Raw genomic sequence first — 19,341 nt, 5'->3', positions numbered from 1 at the left:
GCACTTTACAGTCCCCAGGGACCAAGCGAGTATGAAGGATGAACTCTCCAGACACTTACCAGACCTGTCTTCCAATCTAATCTTAATGATCACCACTGCCCAGGATTGAGGCAGGTATCATACTGGTCCATCTTTCTTAGGGTCCTGGACAGCTCCACCCACACAGTTTCAACTGCCTGGTTCTTGTAACTGGGTAATGGCATGTTCTGTACTTAGTATGGGTGGGGCGTGCCATCATATCTGCTCCTCTTTGGGGGGGGGGAGTTGCTGGCCATCAACTAAATTAGGCTATGGGCCTAAGGTTGGGTTCCAGAGCTGCTTTGGCAGAGAAGGCAAACACTGCCACAATTGGTCAAGTACTCAGGCCACAGTAGGATTCCAGGTGTCACCTGGAGCCACCTGGGCAAGGACAGAGACTCCTGGTTGTTGCTTATGGCCCCTTAGCATCACTTCAGTAGATTCCTAGCAGAGGTCATGCCCCCAGTGAGATTCCCCCCACCTCGATGCCTATGGGTCGGGGGTATATGTCTCAAGTGTGGGAGATCTTTGAGCTTCTGTGTCTATGAGCTTGGGGTGCTCTGAGAGTTCTTAGGCTGTCAGGTACATCTCGCCTTTGCTCCATGGGGCCCCAACATAGGGAGCACAAAAAAGTGCCTGTCCTTTTCTTACCCTTCTGTCTGGTCTCTTTGAGAGATATGCTCCCCCCAACCCCCCGCCCTGCCTGTACCTCCTGCCAGCCTCGTGGCAGAGTCAAGCCCTGGCCCATCCCAGACTGAGGAGGAGGAGGCTGGGCCTCTCACCCGGGAAGCAAGTTGGCTGCTGGCCAGGGTGTGGCCCCGGGTGACAGGGCTGTGCCTCCCAGAGAAGAGAAGGCACCTAATCCCTGGGATTTGCCGTGAAAGCCAGGACAGGGTCAATCACTCGTCACTGGGCAGGGATGGCTGTGCTGTTGTTTTAGGTGGAGTTTCTGAATGTCGTTTGCAGTGCCCACTGATCCCAGGCCAAACCTGCCAAATTGGATTTCAGGGCAGGGTCAGTTTCTCATATTTAACCCCTTAGGAGGGAATGGTTTAAAGAGGCAGTTCAGATCCTTCAAGCTGGGTCAATGATGACGACTTGATGCCAAAGAGCCAAGACAAGCAAGACTTTAAGTCTTGACTCAGTTCTTCTGACTAAGAAAAGGTGAACTAGGTCAGTGTCTTTACTCACAAGCCCCTATTGTGGGGCCACTGTGCGCAGTTGTATGGCTGTGTACTGCAGATAGACTAAACTAGGAATGACATCCCTAGGGTTTTGTAGTGTGCAACACGTTTGACTGCCCATGGGAGTCTTGTGACATACGACTCTTGCCCTCTTGAGATATGCAGTCAACCCCTGCAAAACAAGCACTCTCAGCTACGGAAGCTCAATGGATACACGCTAGGGAAGCTGCCAGGCAGCATTCTGAAAACAGGCGAGTGACTCACATGTACAACTGCTTCCCATTGGTCAGTGCAGGGCCTGGCACAGGGCAGGGTCACACCTGTGCTTGTGACATGAGTAAGATAATTCAAGACTGGCAGGGCGTGGGAGGCCTGTCCTCCATCTTGCTTTTAGGCCAGGCCAGACTCACTGACCTAGGCTATCGGACACGCCTGCTAAACAGTTCCCAGGCAGTGACATAAACTGGAGTGAACAGTCTTGCACTGTCCCATTATACCCCTTGTGTATTAGCACCTAAGGGGGTGCTCTGAGCTCTTACCAGGGAAGTCCAAACTGCTTCCCCCAAGGGCTCATTTGTCTTAACAGCCCATGCAGGCAGACTGCTGTTCTAGCCTTATGTTTAAATACACACACCACCTTGATCCTTATGGTTCCATAGGGCACGAATTACTGTGTTGATCTTCTAAGGAGAAAACGGAGGCTAGGAGAGGTTGTGTAATCAGCATGAAGCTACAGAACTGGAAGCACAGATCCCCAAATCAAGCCCAGAACAGCTTCTTATCAGGGCCTTTTGGAATCAATTGAAAATGACCCTAAAAAGAAGCAGTCTAAACCTTGGTATTTTTCAAATAGTATACTTCAGCTGATGAACCCTATGCTCAATGCACTCAGAGATGATATTTTAAATACTGGTTCAAAATGAATAGTATTTCTGTGAACTTTAAGAGGGGGCATAGGAGCAGAAAATAGTGGGTCATGCCTATAAATCTTGGCTCTTGGGAAGCTAAGGTGAGGCAAGGACTGTCATGAGTTCCAGGCCAGCCTTCAAAGCAAGATTCTATTTCAAAACAACAGCGATAAATAAAAAGATGGGGTGTGGGAGTGTTATATGAGGAAGTGCTGTTCAGGTGATGTTGGAAACATGGAATACTTTTCCTATTAAAGATAAGGGTCCTTTTGAATAGTGGGCCAGACCATCTCTCACCACTAGGGCTCAGGTCCTTGGACATACTCCAGTTCTGCACTTCTCCCAAGTCTCAGTGTGGCTCACACAGGTGGTTGTCTTCTAAGGGACACCTCCCTAGAAGACAGGCTACATGCACTGTGCAGAGAGGCCTCAGCAATGACCCTTTAGTCACAGTGACACCATGGAGCTCATGTCTGCTTGTTCTCTACCTACCAGCTGCAGCCATGAACCTCCACAAAGACTGGCCCAGACTACTCTCTCAGCCTACTCTTCAAGTTAGTGGGATGTGTGTGTCAGAGGCACTGCCCTGCTGCTGGTCCCCTGAGACACCATCTCTTCCTGGAGTCTGTGAGGAATCAACTGCACCTGCTCTTTCCCTAGCTCAGTTGTGCTGCCTCTGTGTACGACTTAATCTCGAGCCTGGATCTACTTTCAGCCCAGGTAGGTCTGCCATTTACAGCCACTCTCAGATCCCACACCAGAGATCCTGGACTCACAGCACCTGAACCATCACGGGATTTCTGTAGGCCTCTATGTACCCAGCATGCAAAGGCCTCTCACAAATCCCTTTCCGAGTCACATTGAAGGGACTTTGTAATCAGAGTGTCTCTTTCCTAAGCTAACACAACAGTGCCCAAGGTGAGCCAGCCCATCTTTCACTCCATCTTACATTCCAACTTTCCCAGCTGCATGGGGCTTACCCAGCCACACCCAAACCTGAGGTGAGGAAGCCATCCTTCTTCTTCTAGGAGGTACCTAGAAACTGTGCCCTCAAAGCCATCAAGGGAGCAAGGAGCTTGGGAGCAACAGAAGACAGACCTACAAGCCTGACTGTCAGCTGGCCATAAGACCCAGATAGGTACTTCCCATTTTTCCTCTGTAAATTGCCATGGCAGCCCAAGTGCCTATCATTCTCAAGGCTGCATCTGGAAATAATGAAAGGGCTCAGTGCACTGGTTGGGTGACAGAGCAGCATCAGCACCAGGTGACTCCAGAGAAAAACTTGGTAAAGTTTCCTAATCCTGTTCCTAAGGTGGGTACTATTGGGGACATGAGGCCTGACCCTGATGCCCCTATATGGCATGCCTTCTGCAAACCAGAGCAGGGAACCAATCAGAAATCAAGTATCACGTGCATCCACACATTCAGCCTCCTGCCCATTACCCCCCATATACACCCACAGGCTGCTCTCAGCCCCTACACCTTTCCCCACACACCCACACACCTACACACACACACACACACACACACACACACACACACACACACACAGTCCTGTTCAGCTTTCAGATAACTTCCCTGAATCACAAGCCACCCCAGTGGCTACCTGAGTACCCCATCCTGGAACTGTTCAGGCATTAGGGCCCTGGAGGCCCAGCCTGTCAGTCCCTGGGCAGATGGAGTCAGGAGACACCTGGGCACTAGCCAGGTGGAGAAATGGAATGGGTGCTCCAGAACCTTGCCCCACTACCAGTGAACCCCATCTCTTGGTCACAGTGATCTGAGATCTTTATTCCTAAATGTCAGCTTAGATCCAGAGTTTCACGACTATTTAACAGAACCGAGACCTACCTGCTGCTGGCAGATACCAGTGAGATAGACATCACTGGGTACAAACTAGCAATAAATGGGCTTCATGGTGGCCTTGTGAGAGTGGACTGGGACAGCTCTGGGTCTGACATAGTCCTCGAACACCTCCCAGCTATGCCTGCCAGTTGTGGTACCTCCTCTGAGAAGCCTGCCTTGTGTGCCCCGCTGTTAACATCTGTACCACCACAGCTGGCACGTAGATAACTACTAGGCAATTTTTGAAGTTTCTAAGGATCCTGTGGAGAATGATGGGGTGCAGAGTCAGGATGGCAATGCAAAATTAGGTTATAACCCCCAATCATATCAGCTGAGTGTTCTCTTCTTTTGGCTTTGGTGAGGTTTTAGGAGAAATTTTGGCAAAGCCATCCCTCATTCTAAACATTTTTTTCCCCACTTCTAGAAAAACAGAGTTGAGAAGCTGTGAGTGGGCAGGGTTGATGGGAGGCCTGGGGCCTGGGGCTGACAGTGAGTGGCCCTCACTAGTCATGGCTAGGCCTCCCCATTAGTGACTATTCAGATTCTCCGAGTACCCTGACTGCAGCCTGGGCCCTGCAGAGTGAAGTGTGAACCCAGAGTAGGATAGGGAGGCTCTGTGGTGGCCTGAGCATGCCCCAGGCATTAAATAGAGCATTTCTCCACAGGCTGGAGAAGCATTCTTCATGTTTCACTGACAGCTGGAGAGAGAGGAATGCAAGGGGGCTTTGCAGAGGCATCAGCTCCGCCCTGGGCAGCATCTCCCTGATCCCCTAAGACCCAAGGACTACATTAGAGGAAGCCTAGCCTTTTAGGTTTTTTTCCACTCACTCAGGTACTTCACTGTCTTGTCACTTTCAAGGGCTCGAATGCCATGGCCACAGGGGCTTAAAGGTTCATCTGCTGGTTATTTTTCTGGAAATTCTAAACTTAGAGAACTTTATCTTTCCAGTTCTAGGGAAGCCTGGGTTCGTGCCAGTTCTGGTCTCCATCGCCAGGTGGCCCTCTCCAGCCCTTGCTGCCCTGCCCCCTGAATGGAGATAATTTTTCCATGTTCCAGAGACCAAATGCTAGCTTCTGGTATGTCATAGGCTCACTGATCTGTGAGGCTCCTGCATATATGAGGAGACTCTGTTTGGGCCTTGCCTCTCTAAGGATGCTTTCTGTAGGAAGTGCCCACATAGGCTGTGGTCTAAACAGACAGGTATTCAGCAAGCCTGGTGAGCAGGCAGGTGCCCTTGCATGGTCATATGCAGGTCCACGCTCCTTTCCAGGGACCCAGGAGCCTCCTGAGCTTAGATGGGAGCAGCAGACAGCAGGCTGCATAGCCTGGAACCATCTGTAGTTGATGGCCAAGGACTGAACAAGAATGCGGGGGCGAGAGTGCAGTGGTGGCAAGAAGCCATGAGGGCTAAATCCCATTCCCAGGTTTGCTTCTTGCTGGGCTGAATCTCAGGAGAAAATTCCATCTCCCAGTTGTCAGGTCTGGAGCCATGTACAGGGTAGTTTCTCGGGGGACATACTCAGGTACCCAGAAATATTTTTGAGCAGAAAAGGGGAGAAGAATTAGGCTACAGACAAGCTCATGGAAAATGTCCTGAGAAGAGAACTGAATCCAGAAGAGATGTCTGAGACCAGAGCACAACCACAAACAGAGCCTTGGTCCCCACTCAGTGCAACCTACCCCAGCTGGTGTCTTTCTCTATCTGGTAAGTGACACGTGTACCAGATGGAACACCCTGCCAACTTGCTGAGGAGTGGGAAAGGCTTGGCCACTCATTAGACAGGGAGATGAGCCCCAGGAATTTCCAAGGGTTGGGGGCCCACCCCCATGCCACCCAAGCCTAGAATTCCAACGATCAGAGAACCTATGACCAAGTGCAGTGAAGGGAATGCTCATTCCCTGTGGCCTCCACTGCATTCCATTCCTAGGATACCCACCTTCTGAAGGTTACCTGTGGTCACTCACCGCACACCTGGGACTTCTTCATGACCTGCTGTGCCCCCAAGTCACTAAGAAAAGACTGGCACTCTCACCCCTCCATGGCCCTCATTTCTCCTTTTGTGGAAGTGGTTAGAAAAGATAAGGCCTCCCAGCTCCAATACAACCAGAATGTTCTGGCCTAGCAGATGGGAAGCCAAAAAGCATGCATGGCCGGGGTTCTGTCTGAGGTGCCCTTGTAGACGATCATGGGCACTGGTGATATTAGACTCACTGCTGCCCAATTTCCCAGCTTTGATCACTCCAGGACAGATTTAGCTGAGAACAGAAAATGGTGAGGGCCAGTTCCTAGGAGGAGAGCTGGGGCGGGTCAAGGAGGCCTGATGCAACCCTGCAGGCACACTATTGATGGGGCCCTGCTTTTCTCTGGGGGAAAGACGTGTGTGTGTGTGTGTGTGTGTGTGTGTGTGTGTTTACACTCATGTATGAGTGCGCACAGGGGTGGGGGCAGTATCTACCTTTATGAACAAGGGCCAGTAACCCAAGCGTTCAGAAACTAAAAGAGAGCAAGAAAACTGTAAGGTTCTCAGGCTGTAATCACCGGGGCCTGGGCTGTGTCACACCCCAGCACCAAGTCCCTCAGAGCAGGCACTAGGGGGCTTCTGCAGGCCAGTGTGAGAGTACTCATTGTCACCCACAGGACAAACCTCTAGCAATACCCTCTACTGCATCTCCCCTCGTCCATGGCTGAAGGTGAAGCTTATGATGGCTGGCAGCCCGGCTGTGTGCCCTCTCCTCGGAATTTCAGTGAGGGCTGCTGAACCATTAATTGTAATTAACTAATTATCCTTGCTGCCAAACAGCGGAGGAGGCAGCCAGGGGTGGTGAGCCCCCACATGACTCAGTCGTGTTTACAACATGCAAACCCATTTAAGAGCTTGTAAAGTTGCTATAAATGGCTCTTTGGCAACAGGAGAGTAACGATTCCCTTTCTCTAGCTGCCAGTTTAGCAACTGTCAGGGATGGGGGAACAGCAGGGATGGAGGATCTGAGATCCAACAGCGCCACCTGGGGACCAGATCATCAAAGGCTCTGCTCTGAGCCAGAGCTCACAGGCTCCTCTATAGTGTGAGCCTAGAACACAAGGGAAAGGGAGGTCCAGGGGAGAGCGGGGACTGTCACTGTTTCTCAACTGCTTTAAAATGCTCAGAGTGTAAATCTAACTCAGAAATGGTACATGAACCTCTGTTCACTCTCTATGAATAAAAACTACTTAAAGACAGTTCAGATGAGCTACCATGACAAAAGTTACAGATGGGGTGGCCCTAAAGGGTTTTGCAGGTGAGCAGGTTATTCAAGGCCCACAGACAACAGCAGGAACCACAGCCCCCTTCCTGTCTCCTCTCACAGCTCCCCTCCACGAGGTCGCCAGCACCTGTCCCAGTGTCTGGCTCATACTTTTACTTCCTCTTCACCAAGCCTGGTGCCACCAACACAGAAGGGTCTTTTGATTGTCCTTGCCTCAGCCTCCTTTGTGCTTCAGAGACACTGGCCATCTGGGAGCAAGAGGATGTGCAGAGGATGTGCAGAGGCAGCCTGGGTTCCTACCCAATGACACACAGGGAAGCCATGGCAAGTGGCTTGAGACTGCATGCTAAGTCAAGGTAGTTCCATGGCTAGGACTAGATTGAGAAGGTGGTCCTCTCAAGCCCAGTTTGTTTGTCTTCTCACAGCACCATGGGAATAGCAGACAGACCAGTTCCCACGGACCAAGGCATGCTGCCTGGCCCCAGCACACTCGAAACAGCCTTTGAAATCTAGTTACAAGATGCAGGATATACTTAATCTACCCATTTTGTAAGTGGGGAGACTGAGGCTGACAAGGTTTACAGTACAGTCAATGGCATGGTTAGGGTGGATCCCCAGTGGATTCTTTCATGCTATCTCCCCAGACCTGAGTAGGGGGCTGCTGGCTAGAACCTGGAGGCCAGGTGGAATTGGACTGGGGAAGGAGAGTGAAGAGGGTACAGAAAGGTTGTTCCTGTACAGATCACATGACCTTGGCCAAGGCTTTGGGCTCTGATGCGGGACACTCACCCACAGTCATGCTGTCCTCATAGCGTTTGATGATATCGAAGGAGTCCCGAAGGTTCCCTTCTGTGATGTCAAAGATGATGTCGGCCTGATTGGCAGGGTACAATGGTGTGACAGCCCTCAGAAAGATGATCTCTGCAGCAAATGAGAGTGTGGCATGGGAAGGCTGTAGTGCTGGTCCAGCCCTCTCCTCTCCAGAGACTTTCCCAACACCAATCATGATGAGGGCTCATTCCTAAGGGGTCATCAGTGAAGTCACCAACTCCGTGTAGAAGGATAGAGAGTTCTGACCATCACACCAAAGCCTATCTTTGTATCAGTGGGAAAAACTGAGACCTTGAGGAAAAAAAATGAGTTTTTATCTGCCTTGATGTCAAGGGGCCAATTGGCAGTGTGGACTCAGCTGGATAGTGATGGCTGAACCATGTTCCAGATCACCTCATGGTGTAGCAATCCAAGCTGCCTTAGCCTTGGAGCCACCACTCAGATTCCAGCCTGGCTCAGGGTAATCTTGGGGAAGTCCTTTTTCTGGGCTGGTTGATGTCCACTAAGGGTTCTTTTTTTTTTTTTATTTTACATGTCCATTCCGGTTCCCTCTCCATCTCTCCCTCTTTCCCTCCCTCTTACCCTCTCTCCCCCTTCACATGCACCCTGACCACTCTCCCCTCCCATCCCCCCACCCCAATTCCACATGTAGGGCAGAGGGAGAGGACAAGACCATTCTGTAGAAACACATAGAGACAGCTGACCTGAACAAGGAGGAGCTAATGGGCCCCCAGACTGATAGCTGGGAAGCCAGCATGGGACTGACTCAGGCCTCCTGAACATGGGTCTCAGCTAAAGGACTGAGCAGTCTAAGGGACCTCAGACAGTGGAACCAAGATGTATCCCTGGTGCACAAACACATCCCCCCATGGAAGGATACTCCCTTAACCTAGAGACAGGAGAGAAGTCCTAGTCCCTGCTTCAAATGACCTGTCAGATCTACATGACCCCACTGAGGGTTCTTTTAGAGCTTTCTGTTTCCTGAACCCAAGGCATAATCAGGTGTCTTGGCTACACCCTTGTAGGAAATCAACTCCTATTGTCAGCACAGGGTAGAACATCATAAAAATGGCTGCTGGGGATGTGTGTAGGGTTGCTTGCTTGTTTGTTTTATAATTTAAATTGATTTTATGTGTATTGTGTGAAGGTATAAGATTCCCCCGGAACTTGGGTTACAGACAGTTGTAAACTGCCACATGGGTGCTGGGAATTGAACCCAGGTCCTCTGGAAGAGCAGCCGGTGCTCTTAACAGCTGAGCCATCTCTGCAGCCCCATGTGTAGGTTTGTTGAAACTCCACTTTACACAAGGCAAATTATGGGCTGTGAAGACTTCTCTGGAGGAGTGAGCATGAGGAAAGGGAGTGGGGGCTGGGCTCTTCCCCCAGGGCAACACTGGGGGGCTTGTGGGTCTCTCATGCCCTCCCCACTACTGTTGCCTAGTGATCCTGTATGACTCTGTCATACATAGTGTTGGCCCAGGGGTCACCCTGGATGACTCGGTCACACATTCCCCAGAGCCTAGCACACAAGCTCACTAAATGTCTGCTAATAGGCTTAGTCGGTGGGTCAGGGAGGGAAATTCCATGCAAAAGAAAGATTGTGACTGGGGATCAGAGAAGCCCACAGTTGCACACCCCAGAGCGTGACATGAAGAGGGGTTCACTTAGGAGCATGCAACCCTAGTCTGTGAGGGCAGCATCCATGTCCTTGGAGACCCAGGAAGGACAACAGAATTGTCATGTTACTCCTGGGATCCCTGTTTCCAGTCTGGCTATTGTATCCATGTGCCCCATTTCCCAAGATGTTTTGACACACCAATTTCATCTGTTAGTACCTCTCAACAGTTTTCTGAGCCTTGGGGTGAAGCCTCAGCTTCAGGTTTGGGCTCCTGCTCATCCTTCCAGCCCCATCAGTATGTCATGGTCCACAATGCCCACACTGTCCCACTCACCTCCAGAGCTTGCCAGCTGTGATTTGCTGGCAAGTTTCTTCTTTCTTCCTCCCACTTTAGCCAATCACCTCCTATCCACTTCTCAACTCCCCAGTGTTCAGTCTCCAATCAACACTGAATGCTATTTACAAAATGAGTGTCACCCATCAGAATAGAGAGAAAGGCTGTGCAGCCACGGAGCCCTGGTGGGAAAGGTGTGCAGCAACCTACCCCAAGCACATCCTACAAGGAAGGGCTCCTGCAGGCCAGGCCCTCTGCTCAATTAGAAGGAGACTGCAGGACCCAGGACCTTCAACTTGATCTACTCACCCTCAGGACGGCTGAACTCTCGGAAGGTGGGCAGCGAGATGACTGTGTGGGAGATGGTGTGCACAGGGTCTCGCACACAGGCCTCATCAGAGGGACGGCAGGACTTGATGCAGCGGACAGTATCTGTTTTCTCTTGGCGGAAACTGCAGGGAAACAGCCCAGGATAGCTGATGGCAAAGCCAGGACCACAGCTCTCATGGGAACAAGAAGTCTGGGAGACAAGTGGCAGGTGGCCCAGAGGCAGTTCTGGCCTCTGTGGCCAGACTGTGGTGGGTGAATCTGTGCATGGTCCTTCATATGAAATGGGGGACATGATCTGGCCTAGCTGCTAATGTGCACAGGTTGAAATTTGCCAATGCACCAAGTGGGCATTAGTCTACCACTGAAGGACATGTTCATTTCTCAGCTGTTCAACAACAGTATTGAGTAGCTAGAGGTACTGGGTACCATGGACACCAAAGTGAACAAGGGTGTAGGGTCCTTCATCCTGGGAACCAACAACTAAGCAGCTATCAGTGTTTGAAGGAGGTATATAAACTGCTGACTTCAGTCTATCTGAGGGATGGGAAAGAGAAGGCTAACATTTACTGAATGCCCATGTTCCAGGCAGGCACTGTGCTAGACTATTCTTAAATAATTTACCATGAAATAAAACAAGGTTGGGGAGATGGCTCATCAGTTAAGAACACTATTTGCTCTTTAATACAATCCACAAGGCAGCTGGTTCACAGCCATCTATAACACCAGACTGAAGGGATCCAACACCCTCTTTTGGCCTTTGTGGGCACTACACACATTGATGTACAGGAATAGATGCAGGCAAAACACCCATATACATAAAATTAAATTAAAACTTAAAAAAAAGAAGGTGGCCAGTGTCTGGGGAACAACACCCAAAGTTGTCCTCTGACCTCCACAGGACACATGTGTACACAAAGATATATATGTGTGTGTATATATAAATGTATGTATATATATATATATGAAATGAAATAAAAACAGATATGAACATAATACAAAATGAAGATCTACTTTAATAAGTTATTGTAAGACAAACATCTTGTAATTATCAGGCATGTCAGGGGGGGTAAAGGCAAAGGATTATAAGTTCAAGGTCAACCTGGTCGATATAGTGAGACCTTTTCTCAAACAAAAATTATTCACATAAAGAAAGAAACCTTGGCCAACTGCCTGAGGTCACCTCATGTGCACCAGAACAATATCAACTCTCCTTTATACTACAGTCAACCCCTAACCTGGACCCATAGTAAGCCTCTGCTTGTTTTCTTTACAGTGTATATTTCTATACTATGTATACTTCCCACAGTATATATTTCTAGCTAGTCATGGACTTGCCTATGCATAGGTTTAAGCCCCTTTTGACTGACAGTTTTTCCTCCAGCCTTTCATTTTTCCACACAATCAGGTAAGGAATCTAGTTAATTTCAGCCACAGAGTCCCATAGTCAGGAGTTGGCTGCCTGCATCCTGAAGCATGGTCCAGAGTGCTTCTCTGTCCTGAATTTCCCTCCCATTGGCTGCTGCATTTGGCACAGGCCCAGGCTTGGTAAGATGACACAGGTGGAATGTCTCTCATCAGGGCATGTGGTTTCTGGTCTTTCTCTAATACCTACAGCCGTTGGTGCTGAGGGCCTACACCCACTGTCCTAGTTAGCTTTTGCCAACTTGTAACTAGCTAGAGTCATTTAGGAAGAAGGAATCTCAATTGAGAAAATGACTCTGTTATATTGGCAAGGTGGCAACTCTATGGGCCATTTTCTTGATTAATGATTGATGTGAAAGGGCCCAGCCCACTCTGGGTTGTGTCACCCTTAGGCAAGTGGTCCTGGGGGATATACTGCTTTTGTGTGTGTGTGTGTGTGTGTGTGTGTGTGTGTGTGTGTGTGTGTGTATGTGTGTGTGTGTGTGTGTGTGTGCGTGCGTATATGCTTGAGAGATAAAGATAGAGATAGAGATAGAGAGGTTCTCTCTACACAGCCCTGGCTATTATGGAACTCATCATGGAGACCAGGCTGGCCTTGAACTCAGAGAAATCTACCTGCCTCTGCCCCTCAAGTTCTGGAATTCCATCGCTCCATGATCTCTGCTTCAGTTTCTGCTTTGAGTTCCTGTTCTGACTTGCATCATGATGGATTGTAACCTGTAAGGTGAAATAAACCCTTTTCTCCCCAAGTGGCTTTTGGTCATAGTGTTATATCACAACAATAGAAACCTAACTAAGACACCCACTGACTGTACCTTGTGTAAGGATTCAGGCTTTAGGCTGGCTTGCTCCTTCACCTGGCACCTGACAGAAAGCACTCAGGCAGTACCCTGGTCAGCCCAGGGTTCCATGATTGCATAGTCTGTACACATGTGCAAAGGACCCTTTAAAAGACAGACCCCAATCCACATATGCTCTCTTTTCCAGCATCTTTCCTTCTCTCTCTTCCTGGCTCTCTTTCCTGCTGTTCCCTTGGGGCAGACAGGACTTTTCCTGTCTCCCTCTTCTCTTCCATCCTCTGTCTCTGTATCTCTTTACCTCTTTTTTCTTTCCTTCCCCCTACTTCTCCTCTTACTTAAGCTCTGTCTGCCTGGCATGTTTGTCCCTCTGCCTTGGGCAACCTCACCTGCCATGGAATCCATGCAAGGTTCCCTTCAAGCTTTATTTAACACTTTGGGGATGGAAAATTGCCAACACTTCACTTTCATTCACTGGTTGGGCCTTCTGTGCAGGGAAGCAGTCTCGTATGCTACTGCTATTCAGTCATGAAAAGGTCTGATTCTGCCCTGCTACTAACCAGTGTTATAGCTTGAATATGAAATGCTCCCCTTAGGCTCATGGTCCCAAGCTGGTGGCACTGTTTTGAGAGGTTAAGAAACCTTTGGGGAAGTGGTCCTCAACCTGTGGGGCATGACTCCTTTGAGGGGGTCACATATCAGATATCCTATATAGCAGATATTTACCTTATGATTCATAACAGTAACAAAATTACAGTTATGAAGTAGCAACAAGATAATTTTATGGTTGGGTCACCACAACATGTATTAAAAGAACTGTATTAAAAGGCTGAAACATTAAGAAGGTTGAAAACAACTCTTTCAGGCAGTGGGGTCCAGTGGGAGGAACTGGGTAATGGGTAGGGGTTTGGCCTGGTCCACTTCCTGTCCTGTTTTCGGAACTGCCAGGAAGTGTGCTGGTTGCCTTAGCTTCCTACTGCAAGCAAGAGCTGCTCCTGCCATCACATCCACCATGATGGACTGCACCCTCAAACCATGAAATAAATACCTTCTTCCATTAAGCTGTTTCTTGATAGGAATTCGAGAAAGTGACTAATACAAACAGGTGTTTGTTTCTGTGACAGGGTTTCTCTGTGTAGCTTTGAAGCCTGTCCTGGACCTCACTCTGTAGACCAGAGTGGCCTTGAACTCACAAAGATCCACCTGCCTCTGCCTCCCGAGTGCTGGGATTAAAGGCGTTCGGCACCACTGCCTAGCAACAAATGGGTGTTTATGCCATGAATTTTATAGCTCTCTATTACTCCTTAAAGGATGTTGAGGGAGGGGGGAAAAGCTGGAGTGAACTCATGATGCAATCTAATTTTGATGAAGTTCACTGCCATTTCTGTTCTTTGTTGAAACTCCCTTCTTGGCCAGAGAGAAAAGGTGGCTCAGGGGTCCCTCGTGCCTCCATAGCTCTGTAGCTCTGAGGTAGAACACAGTACTGCCCCATCAGCAGAGTCTTGCTGCTCACTGGAGCTGCTTCTCCAGTAAGCCCTGAGTTTGTCTATCTGTGGTTTATGGGAACCAGTGATTCAGGATCGCAATCTGGAAAGCAACAATGCCCAGAGCAACCGGGCTGGCCACAGCTTCCAGGAATCAGCAGTAGACATTTAAACAGAAAATACATTAGTGGTGGCTGATGAGATGGTTCGGTCAATTAAGTACTCACTGCCAAGCCTGATGGCCTGAGTTTGGTCCTTGGGACCCACATGGTAGAAAAAGAGAAATGACTTTTTGTTAAGTTGCCCTTTGAGTTCCTCTAAAAAAAATGTAATAAAAAAGAAAATACATTGTGAGCTCATACTAATATTTACAATTCAGAACAAAGTTTACAAATTTCTTATCTTCTCCAGGGGATAGGTTTTGCTCTACATCACAGCACCAATTCTACGGACACAGAGCCTCTCACAAGAGTTCATCTGACGGATTTCATGTTTCATACAGACTAGTCTCAGAATAACCATACTAAAGTTACCATCACCCATCAATCACTATAAATAATTTCTCTAATATGTTCTCCTTCTACTCAGTTTAAATAGAAAGACTATATCTGCACAGTCTGAGCTATATGGAAATCTGTAGTATGCTGTGTCCCCTCCTATAGTCATTTAGCTGTAATGCCTCAGTTGTGGGTTAGCGTGTGCATGATCATAATGGCATGCACTCTTTGTCAGTTTTGCTGGGTAGAAAATCTTTGGCTTACAACTATTAATTATCCTAAAGAAATTGCTTCATTTTCTTTTTTAAAAAAGTAATTTATTTTTTATTTTATATTCATTGGTGTTTTTGCCTTTATGTATGTCTGCATGAGGGTGTCAGATCCCCTGGAACTGGGGTTCCAGTTAGTGACTGACTATATGGGTGTTAGGAAGCACAGCCAGTGCTCTTAACCACCAAGCCATCTCCCTAACCCCTAATAGATTTTTAAATAGATAAATGCGCACGCACACACACACACACACACACACACACACACACACAGAGGTTATTTGGATAAGTAAACAAGAAAATCCCATGTAGGGATCCACACTCAAGTACTTGTTGCCTATGTATGGATACAGAAAAAGAAGTATGGAGGTGACTTAGCAGGTCTGGAGCACAAGTGTACACCTCTGGTGGCTAAGTGAACTCTTATTATCTCTGCATTGTCTAAGCTCCATGGGTGACCACTGAGATAATGTCAACTGGAACTGATTGATGAGTTTAGGTGACCACTCTTTGCCTCAAGCTCTTCTAGCAAACCAGCTACTTTTTCCATTTGAGCAACCAAATGGTACTGTTTCCCTGGCTTAAGGGTGAACCCTACTTGATAAGTAAAAATGGATTCACGAAAGAATTACTCAGAGCCATCCCAATGGCTTTGGCGCTTTCTCTATGGGCCAGACAGAATGATAGAGCTATACCTAATGCATTGCTTTCTCAATACCCAACTAGAAACATCTTGAGGAATATTAGGCTGATGGGTTCATGGTTTGAGGCTACAGACTACCAATGTGGGGAAGACAGGGCAACAGGAGTGGCTCCCAGCTGTGGACACAAAAGCTAAGGCTGCTTGCACATATCTGGGTAGATCAGGGAACAGAGAAAGGGAAATTCTGGCTTTTTCCTGTCCTACTTTCTATTCAATCCAGGGTCCCAGACCATGAAATGGAACCATGCACATTGTGGGTGGGGCCTCCTTCTCAGTTAATCCTCTCAAATGGCCCCAAAGGCCTACTTCATTAATACCTGAGGTGTTTCTTAATTCAACCAAGGTGTATTCAAAATTAACCACTACAAGGTGACATGTTTTTTTCTTAGGTGTCCATGGTTTGTTTTCTACCTGGTAAAGTCCAATAATTTTACAAGTCTGTCTTTGTAGCCTTTGTTAGTTTTTCTTAGTTCATGTCAGGTATATGATGTGTTCTTCCTATTTCAAAGCTTATTGTTAATTTATGTGAATTTTTTTTGGTCAGTTATCACAATACTGACTTTTTTTTTTCTGTTTAGGGTTACCACAGACATTTTTTAAGCAATAGGAATTCAGAGATGCCCATTGTCTGCATGCTAGACCTCTCTGCATACAAAGATGCCTGTTATCTATCTGCAGAGAGGTCTTGCTTTGTGTGCCTTGAATATTTGTTACTTTTCCTTAAGACTTTCCTCTCGTTGTTCTACTTTGTTTCTCTGTTGCTATGATACAACATTAAGGGCAAAGTGACTTGGGTGGGGCAAGCTACTTGGTTTACTATTCCAGGACACAATCATCTATCATTGGGGAAATTGGGGCAGGAACTCAAGCCAGGAACCAGGGAGGAATGCTGCTTGCTGACTCATAGGCTTATGCTCAGCCAGCTTTCTTTTACAGCCCAGGACCACCTGTCCAAGGAATGGTGCCGCCCACAGTGGGCTAGGTTCTCCTTTATCACAGACTAACCTAATAAAGACAATTAATTACTCAATTGAGACACTTTTTTCCAGGTGATTCTAGACCATTGTGAATGCCAAACAAGACATTTACATTATTTCTCTTTTTATTTTTTTCTTTTCTAATTTGGTTCTCTTTAGTGTTTAATTTTTTCATTCCATTTCTCATCATTTATTTTTATTAAAGAACATATTTAACATTTAAAAATGACACATTAATCTTATCACCTTGTTTTTTATGTTTTAAATTCTAATTCATATTTTTCTTCCATGTTTTGGTCTTTTTCTGAACATTTCTGGCTTATTTCACGATGGTATTTTTTTGTTCGTTGTTTTTTTGTTGTTGTTGTTGTTGTTATTGTTGTTGGTTTTGTATTTTGAGACTCAGGAGACAGGCAACTCTCTTGCCTCAGCCTTGTAAATGCCAGCATGAAGGTTTGAACTACCATGAGTTGCTGAATATTAGAGTTTTGTCTTTCAAATGAGCTTCCACCCTTGAGAGACATCATATTGGTTCATAGTCTTTATTCTTAAAGGACACTGATGTTAGAACATCAGGGCGTAAATTTAGTGACACTATGATACTCTCTATCCCTTCAAAGACATGTCAAAGCACCAGCCTCTAATACCTCAGAAAATGGCCTTATTTGGAAGCAGGGTCACTGCAGATGTAATTAGCATGGATGAGGTCACAGCAGAGCAGGTGGACACACAATCTTGAAGGACATCAGTTCTCCTATGAAGAGACTGATGACAAGACAAAGACACACAAGGTGAATGCTGTACAATGAACAGCACAGGAAGAGCTGGAGAGATATTAGTATAAACCGAGGAATACCGAAGGTGGCAAGCAAGCCACCAGAGGCTATACAGAGCTATACATAACTGGGAAATAGTACACACCTACTATAAGCCACCTAGATCACAGTCCTTTGCTACAAAAACTAGGAAATGGACTCTGACCTGGATGCTTTTTGATTGGTCCTCTTTATGAGGAAGTCACTTTCCTGGCATTTTAAAGTTGAAACCGTTCATAGTCATATTTCTGACCTCCTGGAGCCTCCTAGCCTGCTGTCTCTGAGGTCCTTCTCTGAAATGCCTCGATACAGTCTGGCACCTTCTTCTTTAGTAGTGTCTGTTGTCACTGTCAATTTTCTATTCTGTTTCCAATGCTCCCTCTAGAGAGATACGGCCACTAGGGGAAGCCTTGGCAGCTCAGTCTCCAAGCTCCAGCCTAAGCCAGTCCCACCATGGGCTCCCACACTCCTTGGTCACTGGGGTATGAAAGGCAGTTCTCAGTTGCTGTGAGCTCACAACATTGACCCAATACTCTTTCCAGGGGTGTCCATGGGCTGTTTGGGATTCTCCACTATTTTCCCAGTTATTTTCCACAGATGCCACCAATATGCAGAGGTCCTGACTTGTATTTGGGGAGTGTGTGGAGATGTCTTGTTGCTTTGTTTAGTAGTAAATGTCTTCCATGGATTTTTAGTCTTCCTGTCTAGTTGTTTTGAGCGTTTTGGGGGGTAGGATCCAGAGAACTTCAAGAACTCTGCCTGCACCTCTTAGGTTGCCCATTCTGCAGATATTTCTGCATTTCTAAATTTTCTTTCCCTTTTATTTTATGTGTATGGTTGTTTTGCCAGCAAGTGTGTGTATGTATTGCATGCATGCTGTGGCTAAGGAGGTCACAAGGGGACACTGGATTCTCTAGGACTAGAGTTATATATAGTTGCTTGTGACATGCCATGTGCATGTTCTGGAAGACTAGCCAGTCCTCTTAACCAGAGCCATCTCTCTAGCTTCTACTACTATGTTTTATTTGGCATGCTCTGTTCCACTCTACATTGACTCTTTTTGTTGACTGAGTATCTTGCTATGGATCTTGGGGGCCATAAAATGGGGACAGACCTTCAGAGCCATCCAATTCCAGGAACATTCCTTCTTCTTAGATGGTATAGCTCAAGACAGACCTTGAACCAGGCTGTGAGCTTCAATGCTGGCCCCAGCAGACACCAGCAGCGAAGCAATTTACCTAAACTGTGCTTCTGTAATCCTGCTCACTAAGTAGGGAAATGAACAGAGTTTGATTCCCACAGCTGTGAGATTAAACAAGTCAAATGATCTTATTTGGAAGTAGGGACTTGGGACAGCATTAGGCCCACTGTGAGTGCCATATATCATCACAGTACTGATTAGCATCTTCACCTTTTCTTCTTGGGTACTGGATTTACCACACTGACAAGGTGAGATAGTCACAGGTCTTAGAGGCATAGTGGCTTCTCCTGTTTAACCGCAGATACATCCAAACTCTTAGAGCCCGATCTCCCACTTAAACCAGGAACCAAAGGAGCTTTTGACTACCTCCCACTGGGAAGCCAATGCTCACGGCCCACCAGCTAGATACCAGATGCAGTCTCCTAAATCACTTAATAGGCTTTTCAAAGCATCCACAAAGTGGCCCTGGGTGCTCTGAGAGGAGGACAGAAAAGCCAGGGGCAGAACTTGTGTGCAGGAGGCAAGAGACTCAGAGACCTGCTTGTTTGTTTGGCACCATCTGATCTCTCAGCAGAAAGATCTGGGAATAACGCTCTGTAGCTCAGGGAAGCTTTTCAAAAGTGAGGGTGGGGGCTGGAGAGATGGCTCAGAGGTTAAGAGCACTGGCTGCTCTTCCAGAGGTCCTGAGTTCAATTCCTAGCAACCACAAGGTAGCTCAAACCACCTATAAGGATGTCTGGTGCCCTCTTCTGGAATGCAGGCAGAACACTGTATACATAATAAATAAATCTTTAAAAAAAAAAAAAAAAAGTGGGGTGGGCTAGTGAGATGACTCAGTGAGTAGGAGTGCTTGTCATAACT

At 47.3% G+C, this 19,341-nt stretch overlaps 1 protein-coding gene across 1 annotated transcript in view; it reads right to left on the bottom strand.

Moving 5' to 3' along the window:
- The window catches only part of Fbln1 (fibulin 1), a 79,010-nt gene that overhangs the window by 12,363 nt on the left and 47,306 nt on the right, over nt 1-19,341 (bottom strand). Inside the window, exons 15-16 of the mRNA XM_051189554.1 lie at nt 10,295-10,437; nt 7,992-8,123 (exon numbers count right to left, since the gene is read on the bottom strand). Coding sequence (XP_051045511.1) covers nt 7,992-8,123; nt 10,295-10,437 — 275 coding nt within the window. The remainder of the gene's footprint in view (nt 1-7,991; nt 8,124-10,294; nt 10,438-19,341) is intronic.

The sequence above is a fragment of the Phodopus roborovskii genome, unplaced genomic scaffold (assembly GCF_943737965.1).
Source record: "Phodopus roborovskii unplaced genomic scaffold, PHOROB, whole genome shotgun sequence".
NCBI lineage: Eukaryota > Metazoa > Chordata > Mammalia > Rodentia > Cricetidae > Phodopus > Phodopus roborovskii.
The sequence above is the reverse complement of the archived record's forward strand: the minus strand, read 5'-3'. Positions and strand labels throughout refer to the sequence as shown.